This window comes from Hemiscyllium ocellatum, chromosome 18, assembly GCF_020745735.1.
Source record: "Hemiscyllium ocellatum isolate sHemOce1 chromosome 18, sHemOce1.pat.X.cur, whole genome shotgun sequence".
NCBI classification, from domain to species: Eukaryota; Metazoa; Chordata; class Chondrichthyes; order Orectolobiformes; family Hemiscylliidae; genus Hemiscyllium; species Hemiscyllium ocellatum.
In genome coordinates, this window is record NC_083418.1 from 33,467,202 (window position 1) to 33,479,779 (window position 12,578).

Here is a 12,578-nt window from a genome sequence, read left to right on the forward strand (position 1 = left end):
GGGTCTGAGAAAATTCAGTCCTCAGCCTTGAGGATTGTCTTACTGAAGTACTTGGGAGCTGCCAGATACAGTTTAGACAACAGGAAAAAAAAGGGGAAAAATTTAAGGAAAATTATCTGTTGGGATCAAATGCTGCCTTTGAGGCTTGTGCCTTTGTTGCTGGGAAATGATATTACTGTTTTTAAAATCAAATGAAGGACAAAGTAAATGCTAGTGATGCTAATGTGTCTCCACCTGTGTCACAGCATGGTAATTTGAATAGAAATAATGTATAGGGGCGCAGTTTAAGGCAGGAGAACAACATTAATTCATAAAAGTCATTCGGAAAACTGGTGTAGATAGATGGGGCAGAATGACCTCCTCTGTGCTATAACAATCCAGTGATTCCGTAGAGGCTGTATACTTGAATATTAAAAAGATTTTCAGTAAATGCCACACAAACTGTAACAACACAACATAGACTCATGGAATCCAAGGGAGGATGTTAGCATGGATTGATTAATGTGCAGGAAACCGAAATTAGGATTAAATGGGACCTTTTCAAATTGGCAGTCTGTGATTACTGGAGTGCCATAAGGATACATGCAGGTAATACAACTATTTACAGCCTGTATTACTGATTTGGATGCAGAGACAGAATGACATGTCCAAATTTGCTGACATTAAAAACTAAGTGAGCGTGCAAGTTGCGAGATGGACACAGAAGTTGCAGAGTTACATTTCTAGGTTGAGTAAGTGAGTAACAAGGTGTCTGATGGTGTGTAGGTAGGGAAGTATGAACTTATTCACTCAAGGTCATAAGTATACAAAAGCAGAATATTTTTGAAAATGCATAAACCTTGTAAATAATGATGTTTAGAAATGCATGGGCGTACTTGTACCAGAAGCACAACTAAGATGTAGCAAGCAATCTGAAGACAAATAGTTTGTTAATCGTTATTGCAAGGAGATGAAAATAAAAGAATAAAGATGTTTAGCTGCAATTATGCAGAACTTTGGTGTTACCACACCAGGAATAATGCATATAATTTTGGACTCTGTATTTAAGGAAAGATATCCTTGCATGGAGACAATGCAATGAAGATTCGTTATACTGATCTCTGTAATGACTAAAAATCTGCAAACAAAGGACATTCTGTAGGGGTTCTGTTCGCCGAGCTGGAAGTTTTTGTTGCAAACATTTCGTCCCCTGGCTAGGAGACATCATCAGTGCTGTGGAGCCTCCTGCGAAGCGCTTCTTTGATGTTTCTTCCGGCATTTATAGTGGTCTGTCCTTGCCGCTTCCGGGTGTCAGTTTCAGCTGTCCGCTGTAGTGGTTGGTATATTGGGTCCAGGTCGATGTGTCTGTTGATGAAATTTGTGGATGAATACCATGCCTCTAGGAATTCCCTGGCTGTTCTCTGTCTGGCTTGTCCTATGATAGTAGTGTTTTCCCAGTCGAATTCATGTTGCTTGTTGTCTGAGTGTGTGGCTACTAGGGATAGCTGGTCGTGTCGTTTCGTGGCTAGTTGGTGTTCATGGATGCGGATTGTTAGCTGTCTTCCTGTTTGTCCTGTACAGTGTTTTGTGCAGTCCTTGCATGGTATTTTATAAACTACATTAGTTTTGCTCATGTTGGGTATTGGCTCCTTTGTTCTAGTAAGTTGTTGTCTGAGAGTGGCTGTTGGTTTGTGTGCCGTTATGAGTCCTAGGGGTCGCAGTAGTCTGGCTGTCAGTTCTGAAACGCTCCTGATGTATGGTAGTGTGGCTAGTCCTTTTGGTTGTGGCATGTCCTCGTTCTGTGGTCTATCTCTTAGGCATCTGTTGATAAAGTTGCGCGGGTATCCGTTTTTGGCGAATACCTTGTATAGGTGTTCCTCTTCCTCTTTTCGCAGTTCTGGTGTACTGCAGTGTGTTGTAGCTCTTTTGAATAGTGTCCTGATGCAGCTTCGTTTGTGTGTGTTGGGGTGGTTACTTTCATAGTTTAGGACTTGGTCTGTGTGTGTTGCTTTTCTGTGTACCCTTGTGGTGAATTCTCTGTTCGGTGTTCTCTGTACTATCACGTCTAGGAATGGGAGTTGGCTATCCTTTTCTACTTCTCTTGTGAATCGGATGCCTGTGAGTGTGGCGTTGATGATCCGGTGTGTTTTTTCTATTTCCGTGTTTTTGATGATTACGAAAGTGTCATCGACATATCTGACCCAGAGTTTGGGTTGAATTTGTGGTAGGGCTGTTTGTTCTAACCTTTGCATAACTGCCTCTGCTATGAGTCCCGAGATTGGTGATCCCATGGGTGTTCCGTTGATTTGTTCGTATATCTGATTGTTGAATGTAAAGTGTGTAGTGAGGCATAGGTCCAGTAGTTTAAGTATGCCATCTTTGTTGATAGGTTCTGCCTCCTGTTTTCTGTTATGTATGTCCAGTAGGTTGGCTATTGTTTCTCTGGCTAGGGTTTTGTCAATCAAAGTGAACAGTGCCCTCACGTCGAATGAGATCATGCTTTCTTCTTTGTCTATGTGTGTATTCCTGATGGCGTCCAAGAATTCCTGTGTTGATTGTATGGAGTGTTTGGATCCGCTGACCAGGTGTTTCAGTTTCTGTTGTAGTTCTTCGGCCAGTTTGTATGCTGGTGTCCCTGGTAGTGATACTATGGGTCTGAGTGGGATGTCTGGTTTGTGTACTTTGGGTAGTCCATAGAATCTGGGGGTGTTGTTGCTTTCCGGTTTCATTCTTCGTAGGTCCGCTTTGGTTATCTGTCCGTTTTTTTTGTAGATTCCTTAGAGTGTTATTTATTCCATTGGTGAGTTGTGGTGTGGGGTCCAAATCCTTCATTTGGTAGGTGTTGGTGTCTGCTAGTAGGTGTTGTGCTTTTTTGATGTAGTCTGATTTATCTAGGATGACAGTCATTCTGTTCACTTTGATTGACAAAACCCTAGCCAGAGAAACAATAGCCAACCTACTGGACATACATAACAGAAAACAGGAGGCAGAACCTATCAACAAAGACGGCATACTTAAACTACTGGACCTATGCCTCACTACACACTTTACATTCAACAATCAGATATACGAACAAATCAACGGAACACCCATGGGATCACCAATCTCGGGACTCATAGCAGAGGCAGTTATGCAAAAGTTAGAACAAACAGCCCTACCACAAATTCAACCCAAACTCTGGGTCAGATATGTCGATGACACTTTCGTAATCATCAAAAACACGGAAATAGAAAAAACACACCGGATCATCAATGCCACACTCACAGGCATCCGATTCACGAGAGAAGTAGACAAGGATAGCCAACTCCCATTCCTAGACGTGATAGTACAGAGAACACCGAACGGAGAATTCACCACAAGGGTACACAGGAAAACAACACACACAGACCAAGTCCTAAACTATGAAAGTAACCACCCCAACACACACAAACGAAGCTGCATCAGGACACTATTCAAAAGAGCTACAACACACTGCAGTACACCAGAACTGCGAAAAGAGGAAGAGGAACACCTATGCAAGGTATCCGCCAAAAACGGATACCCGCGCAACTTTATCAACAGATGCCTAAGAGATAGACCACGGAACGAGGACATGCCACAACCAAAAGGACTAGCCACACTACCATACATCAGGAGCGTTTCAGAACTGACAGCCAGACTACTGCGATCCTTAGGACTCATAACGGCACACAAACCAACAGCCACGCTCAGACAACAACTTACTAGAACAAAGGAGCCAATACCCAACATGAGCAAAACTAATGTAGTTTATAAAATACCATGCAAGGACTGCACAAAACACTGTACAGGACAAACAGGAAGACAGCTAACAATCCGCATACATGAACACCAACTAGCCACGAAACGACACGACCAGCTATCCCTAGTAGCCACACACTCAGACAACAAGCAACATGAATTCGACTGGGAAAACACTACTATCATAGGGCAAGCCAGACAGAGAGCAGCCAGGGAATTCCTAGAGGCATGGTATTCATCCACAAATTTCATCAACAGACACATCGACCTGGACCCAATATACCAATCACTACAGCGGACAGCTGAAACTGACACCCGGAAGCGGCAAGGACAGACCACTATAAATGCCGGAAGAAACATCAAAGAAGCGCTTCGCAGGAGGCTCCACAGCACTGATGATGTCTCCTAGCCAGGGGACGAAACGTTTGCAACAAAAACTTCCAGCTCGGCGAACAGAACCACTACAACAAGCACCCGAGCTACAAATCTTCGCACAAACTTTGAATTCTGTAGGGCTTCATAGGGTAAATACTGAGTATTTTTATTCTCCGGCTACAGAATCTGGAGCAAAGGACACACACTCAGTTCAAGGTGTTGATAATTTAGAGCTGAGATGAGAAGCAATTTATTTGCTCAAGGGTTTATCTACCTTTGGTATTCTTTAGAGTCGATGTTGTGTCATCATTGAATATATTTAGGACCAATAGTTTTTTTAGACTTAAGGAAATTAAAGAACATAGATTGAATAATGGAGTTAAAACCAAAGGTTAGCCATGTTCATTTTGAATAGGACAGCAGATTCAACTGCTGTTTTTGTTTCCATATTCTTATTTCAGTTATTGGAGCCACTGTCCCTTTTTTTTTGTCTCGAGCATAGGTCCTTGACTTTCCAAGTTTTGTGATCTCCTTTTCCAGTGAGAAAAACAGGGAGATTGAAATGTTTAGAATAATGAGAGGAGAGAAGGATGAAATTTGTGTACACCATCTCTGAGGCATAGGACAATAGATGGAAGCTATATATGAGTGTTGGTGACTCAGATGGGGATCTGTCTCCAAAGACAGCATTGAGCGTAAATGTAAGGTGTTGACTTAAGAATATTATGCCAGTGAGAATAATGGCCTTGGAGCCTGGCAATGTTATATAACTCACCTGATATGCTCTCTTGAGCTCTTAAGCAGATCAGAATGGCCACAAAACTGCTGTTCACTGTCTCAGTAAATTCCATTTATACCTGATTGGTTGTTCTCATTCTTCTAGCCATTGAAGAGAGCAGCTCCCTTGATTGGATCTCCATGAAAAAGTAGGAGTCCCAGGTGTCAATCATTTCAGATCTTTTTGCCATTCCAGTAAATACAGTTGCATATAAGATCACTATATAATATAGTTCAATACAATGCTCTTCCTGATACTGTGCTCCAACCCAGACATCAGTTATAAGGGATGGGCAATAAATGCTGCTCTAGCCCGTGATGACGACCTCCCATCAAGGAATAAATTTAAAAAAAATCACCATAGAGGGTTCACAATCACAGAATGTTAAACTGCTTCAAGTTAACGAGGTTCCTAGCAGGGCAAGACCAGGCAAAGTTTACTCTGGTGTGGAGTTTGTGGATGTTAGCAATGACTCTATAATAAAATATTGCGATGTGTATGTGTGCTTAAGAAGGCAGTAAGCCAATGACAATAGCAACGTGCAAAGTTGATGTGAATTGAAGCTCATGGAATTGAAAATAACGATTTATGAACTTTTACAAAAACAATTTTTCCACCAAAATAGTGCAGTTGGTATGAAGACGCTTCATGTCTAATATTTTTTGTTTGGACTTTAACTTTGAAGAACTGCTGAAAAATGAAATTATTTCAAGTTTTGTCAAAACAACTGCGGTAGTTTCTTTAATAGAAGTCATTGAAAGATCACTTTGGAGGTTTGTTTTGATATTGCTCCTTAGAATTTATCTGACTGACGATGATTGCTTGTAGGCTCTTGCTGGGGCTGTTTGAACAATAGCTAGATGATAGGACTAAATTTTCTTATGTGAACTTAGTTGGGGAACAAGAAGCATGTAAGGAATGTCTGCCCAGCTAATCTTGACTCCTTCTGAAGAAACACTCTCTCATTGAGTTCAGGGTGAAACCTATTTGGTTTTCTGAAAGAGTGATTGAAGAAACTTCTCAAGACAGTATTTACTGAGCACGCTGCGTCTGCCAAAATTCCAGAGATAACCATGCATGATTAGAGACTTGACCACATATCAGAATACCAGGGTAAAAATCTTTAGAACGTTCCGTGCATTATCTTTTTTCTCTTCTGTAATTTCAAAGAGAGAAATCTGCTTATTTTTCTCTTTTCCTGAAACGTATGTTTGTGCTCATGAATATTGCAGGTGATTTAGATAGACACACATGGATGTAGGCTTGCTCGCTGAGCTGGAAGGTACGTTTTCAGATGTTTTGTCACCATACTAGGTAACATCATCAGTGAGCTTCTGGATGAAGCGTTGGTAGCATGGCCCACTTTGTTTATGCTTTAGTTTTCCTTGGGTTGGTGATATCATTTTCTATGGCAATGTCATTTCCTGTGGTGATGTCATTTCCTGTTCTTTTTCTCAGGGGGTGGTAAATAGGATCCAAGTTAATGTGTTTGTTGATAGAGTTCCGGTTGAAATGTCATGCTTCTAGGAATTCTCATGTATGTGTCTGTTTGACTTGTCCTAAGATGGATGTGGTGTCCTTCCTCATCTGTATATAAGGATACTAGTGAGAGTGGGTCATGTCTTTTTGTGGCTTGTTGATGTTCATGTATCCTAGTGGCTAGTTTTCTTCCTGTTTGTCCAATGTGTTTGCAAAGTATTTTGTAAATTATATTCGTTTTCTTTGTTATGTATATAGGGTCTTTCAAGTTCATTAGCTGCTGTTTAAGTGTGTTGGTGGATTTATGGCTTCCATGATGCCAAGAGGTCTGAGTAGTTTGGCAGTCATTTCTGAGATGTCTTTGATATAGGGGAGGGTGGCGTGGGTTTCTGAACATGTTTTGTCTGCTTGTTGGGGTTTGTTGCTGAGAAATTGGCGGACTGTGTTCATTGGGTACCCGTTCTTTTTGAATACACTGTATAGGTAATTTTCCTCTGCACCACATAGTTCCTCTATTGCTGCAGTGTGTGGTGGCTCGTTGAATTAATGTTCAAATGCAGCTTCATTTGTAGGTGTTGGGATGATTATTTCTGTAGTTCAGTATTTGGTTAATATGTGTTGTTTTCCTGTAGCAATCATCCCAACTCCCACAACGACGCTGCGTTAAAACATTATTTCAATGAGCCACCACACACTGTAATGTAGAGAAACTACGCAGAGCAGAGGTATATCACTTATATAATGTATTCACAAAGAACGGGTACCCAATGAACACAGTTGCTGATTTCTCAGCAACAAATCCCAACAAGCAGACAAAACACATCCAGAAACCTTAGCCACTGTCCCCTACATCAAAGACGTCTCAGAAATGACTTCCAGACCACTCAGACCTCTTGGCATTATGGTAGCTCATGAACACACTAAAACAGCAGCTAATGAACTTGAAAGACCCTATACAGACAACAAACAAAACTAATGTCATTTACAAAATACCTTGCAAGAACTGTAACAACATTGCATTGAACAAACAGGCAGAAAACTAGCCACCAGGATACATGAACATCAAGAAGCCACAAAAAGACATGACCCACTCTCACTACTATCCTTACACATACATAAGGAAGGACAACACATCCATCCTAGGACAAGCCAAACAGAGACTGCATAAGAATTCCTAGAAGAATAACATTCCAACTAGAACTCTTAAGAACAAAAACATTGACTTGGATCCCATTTACTACCACCTGAGAGAGAACAGGAAATGATGTCACCGCAGGAAATGACATCACTAACCGAAGGAAATCTAAACACATCAACAGAAAGTGGGCCATTCCACCAGTGCTTCATCCAGATGCTTTACTGATAATGTTAACTAGTATAGTGACGAAACGTTTGAAAATGAATCTTTCAGCTCAGTGAGAAAATCTACACCTAGTACCTCAACCTGAGCTACACATCTTCTCAAAACTCACTAATGGACAAACATTTATAATTCCATATTATCAACTGTGTATATTAACCAGTCATTGTATCTTCATTGAAAGTTCCTCTTTTGACAATAAGCCAATAATTGCATTTAGTAAAGGAACCTGGTTAATAGCTCTGTTTATTTAAAATCTGATATAGATAAGGTAGTTAATTGCCATTTTGGTAAAGGAGAGATATTTTGTATTTATTTGTTGAGTAGTAGGACTAGAGCAATAATGCACTTCACCAGTTCTGTCAAATCACAATCCACTTTAAATGGGAAATGCTCAGCTGCATTTCTCATAGCTCTCATAGGTAGCCAATACGTGTCAAAAAGGTATATTCACTGGACTGAGATTGGACACACTCATCATGCATTGGAACTTCACAAAGGTGTTCAAACAATCTTTAGAATTGGATTTAAAATTATATTCCATTGGTAAAAGGCCAATGTGAGCATGTATTATTCAATATTGCTATGCTCTATGTTAAAACTATAGTGTGTTTATAAGTATATGACTTTTGCCACAATGCCTTTTGTATTTTCCGTGGAAACAAGCCTTTCAGGCCAAATGATCATTATTTACCACATGGACAGTGATCCAGTGCCCTTTCGCCCCATTTCCTTTGGTCGTTCATCTAACCTAACTTTTAATTGTTGGTCAGGTATGTTTTCAATTATTAACTTGTGGTCTCTAAGCATCAAATTTGTTTTGTTCAAGACTCTTATTGTTTTGATCTGATGGATCTTTATAGAGCACCCCAGTTTTGAATAACTTTCTAATGTGAGAAGAGAAATTATGGGAACTATCATAGTGCATAGATCTGATCTGATTTTGGGGTTGGTTTAAAAAAAATGCTAAGCTCCAGTAATGTAGAATGGTTAATATTAACATTATGACTTGTTAGAGAAACAAACCCCACTGCACTTATTGCAATGCACCTGTTTTGTATTTTTTTTTAGGTTTATAGTGCTTTCTGTGGTTCTCTTTGGCCTAACATACAGCCCTCAAGAGCAGTGCTCACTCAACCTGGTTGATCATGGCAGGGGTTACTTGGGCATTCTCATTGCCTGTGTGATATCTGAGGCTGCTATAATCTGGCTTAGTATGCGAGGAAGTATCCTTTACACAGAGCCACGAGATTCGATGCAGTACATTCTGTACATCCGTATGGGTAAGATGTGAGATTTACTGTGAGAATTTGCATGTGTGTTGAAAGTTGCTGTCTTTGAGCTTCAACTATAATACTTTGTGATATCAACAACAGAACTACTAAAACTCCCAAACTGAATAGAATACCTTTTGGTAATTGTTTGTTTCTGATGTTTATACATTTCAGTTACAGGACCATTGTCGTTTGTATGCATATATTCACCAGTAAAATGTACAAGTAAATTAACCTGAATGGAATTGGACAAAGCTTGAAATTTAGTCGTCAGATTTCTTTTATGGCAGTCATTGTAGATGAAATTCGCTGTAGTGTTAAGTTTCCAACTACTAAAATTGAGGCATTGGTATATTTTGTTCCATTCATCAATTAGAGATTGAAATTTGTCTGTGGCATTTGTGCTATAGGCAGTATCAGCCCTGCCATCCATCAACATTTAGTGCCTAATATTCATTTCCATTAGATAAATCCATTAATGGCCTCTTCATCGCCACAGACTGAGAAAAATTTCTACCCATTAATTCAGATTTTAAGATTGATAAACCATTACAAGCGTGAAAATGCATCATCTAAAATATGTTCAGTGCAATGGATGGCTTGTCATGACTCTGAGCTCCAGTTACAATTGAGTAATTAAAAGTGGATAGCACCCTTAATATCTTAGGCTTGATTCTTAGGGAGATAAAAAAGAACCTTCATCTTAGGCTGTTTCCCTGCAGTACAAGAACCCAGCTATATAATTGGTGGAGGTCAGTTGAATCATGTATCTTGCACCGATAATGCAGCAAAACAATCTGTTCTTGGGGACTCTATAGCTGCTGAAGGAAAATTAAATGTTAACGGCTGCGAGTTGCTGCAGTTGAATGTCCTTTTGTATCGCCCTTCATGTCGACGGAAATATTTGGCTTTCATCTTCTCAGTATGAGGTGACGTGCATAAAGTGCCTGTTGAGATAGTGGGTGCAGTATATTATAATTAAACAACAGTCCGCTGTCAGTCTAGTGCTGATCTTATAGTAGTTATATCGCTCAGCAAAATCAAGCATCATTTAAAAGAAAATTTACTAACATCCACCCCACACCCCCTAAAAAAAGCAGACATATCTCAATCATTTTGCTTCGGTATTTAGCAGGGAAGTAGAACTGTTAGTGCTCAACTCAGTGTCATGTCTAAGTTAAGTGTTTTAAAAAGTTTTTGTAAGTGTTAAATAAATTAATTAGAAAGAGATAAGAGACATTACTACATAGATTTCATAATTTGTTAGGGAAGAAGGTGCAATTCCAGAGGACTGAAGGCAAGTTAATATAATCTTGTATTGGCAAAGGGACACAGAACATGCCCAGGGCATTATAGTCCAGTCAGCTTAACATTGTTGGTAGGCACAATATTGGAATCTGTACTCAAGGAGAAAATAGAGTATTATAGAGTTTTAGAGATATACAACATGGAAACGGACCCTTCTGTCCAACCCATCCATGCCGACCAGATAACCCAACCCAATCTAGTCCCACCTGCCAGCACCCAGCCCATATCCCTCCAAACCCTTCCTATTCATATACCCATCAAATGCCTTTTAAATGTTGCAATTGTACCAGCCTCCACCACATCCTCTGGCAGCTCATTCCATACATGAACCACCCTCTGTGTGAAAAAGTTGCCCTTTAGGTCTCTTTTATATCTTTTCCCCCCTCACCCTAAACCTAAGCCTATGACCAGTGGAGTGCCACAAGGATCAATGGTGGGTCCACTACTTTCCATCATTTATATTAATGATTTGGATATGAGCATAAGTGGATGAGGTAACAGTAGAATGAGGATATCTGCAGCAAATTAAAGGAGGATATTAATAAACCTGTAAATTGGACCAAATAGTTGGAAGACATTTGTTAAAAGTAGTACATTTGGTTTAGAAAAATAGGAATTACGAAAAAGGCATGTAGCTCAGTGGAGAAGAGGAACAAAGGGTTGTCTGAATTGAAGCATACCAGTCACAGGTTATATCTAATGGAATACATGGAGAACCAGCCATTTGGATACAGAACTGGCTCAAAGGTAGAAGACAGAGGGTGGGGGTGGAGGGTTGTTTTTCAGACTAGAGGCCTGTGACCAGTGGAGTGCCACAAGGATCAATGGTGGGTCCACTACTTTACATCATTTATATTAATGATTTGGATGCGAGCATAAGAGGTACAGTTAATAAGTTTGCAGATGACCCAAAAATGGAAGGTGCAGTGGACAGCAAATAAGGTTACGTCAGATTACAATGGGATCTTGATCAGATGGGCCAATGGGCTGAGAAGTGACAGATGGAGTTAATTTAGATAAATGCAAGGTGCTGCATTTTGGGAAAGCAAACCTTAGCAGGACCTGCACACTTAATGGTAAGGTCCGAGGGAAAGTTGCTAAACAAAGAGACCTTGGAGTGCAGTTTCATAGCTCCTTGAAAGTGGAGTCGCAGGCAGATAAGATAGTGAGAAAGGCGTTAGGTCCGCTTTCCTTTATTAGTCAGAGTATTAAGGACAGGAATTTAGCAGTCATTTTGCGGCTGTACAGGACATTGGTTAGGCCACTGTTGGAATATGGCGTGCAATTCTGGTCTCCTCCCTATTGGAAAGATGATATGAAACTTGAAAGGGTTCAGAAAAGACATGGTGAGGACAATGCAGGTGAGACAGAGAGAGAGAGAAAACCTGCACAGTTACTGCCTTTGTTGTTTTTGAATTCATGTGTCGCTGGACATCGGAGTGCATTTGGGAAAATTAACAAACAGTGAATTTCACAACTAGTCTCGGAGGAACCGGTTTGGGCGAAGTTCACAACACAGAATCAGATAAGTTAATTGTTGTTTTCAGTCTGTCCAAGAGAAAAGATGTATTAGTGAGTACAGTGGGTTATTTCTTGATTATATGTTTTTGGAGATAAGTCTCTTGATTAAACTTAAAATATAAGCTATAGCTATTAATTTAACCTGGTGTAGTGTTTTGTAGAGGAATAAAACGGTGTTATTTTCAGGATCTGTAGATTGTGAAGGAGCAAAAATGGCCTTTAGCAGAATGATATGCACTTCTTGTCAAATGTGGGAGTTTAAAGAGAGTTTAAGGGAGCAAGGATGCAAAGATCTTTGCAAGTGGCGAAGCAATCGCATTTCTCGTTTCCTAAAGCAGCCGAGAACAAATCTGGTCCGGGCCTGGCAACTTGTCCAACTTTTCTAGTCACATCCTCAAAGAACTCGATAAGATTTGTGAGGCATGATCTGCCCCTCACAAAGCCGTGTTGATTGCATTTAATCCAGCCATGCTCTTCCAGATGATCATAAATCCTATCCCTCAGAATCCTTTCTAACACCTTGCAGACGACAGACGTGAGACTTACTAGTCTGTAATTGCCAGGATTTCCCAATTTCCTTTCTTGAAGAGAGGAATTACATTTAGCCCTCTCCAGTCTTCAGGTGCGACTCCAGTGGAGAGCGAGGATGCAAAGATCTTTGCAAGTGACGAAACATTTGCATTTCTCGTTTCGCAAAGCAGCCGAGAACAAATCTGGTCTGGGCCTGGCGACTTGTCAGTCTTAA

The 12,578-nt window shown here is 40.3% G+C and overlaps 1 protein-coding gene across 1 annotated transcript in view; it reads left to right on the forward strand.

The window, feature by feature from the left end:
- Nucleotides 1–12,578, forward strand: part of dagla (diacylglycerol lipase, alpha) — a 179,587-nt gene that overhangs the window by 28,910 nt on the left and 138,099 nt on the right. The window contains exon 3 of the mRNA XM_060838471.1: nucleotides 8,802–9,013. Within this exon, the coding sequence (XP_060694454.1) occupies nucleotides 8,802–9,013 (212 nt within the window). The remainder of the gene's footprint in view (nucleotides 1–8,801; nucleotides 9,014–12,578) is intronic.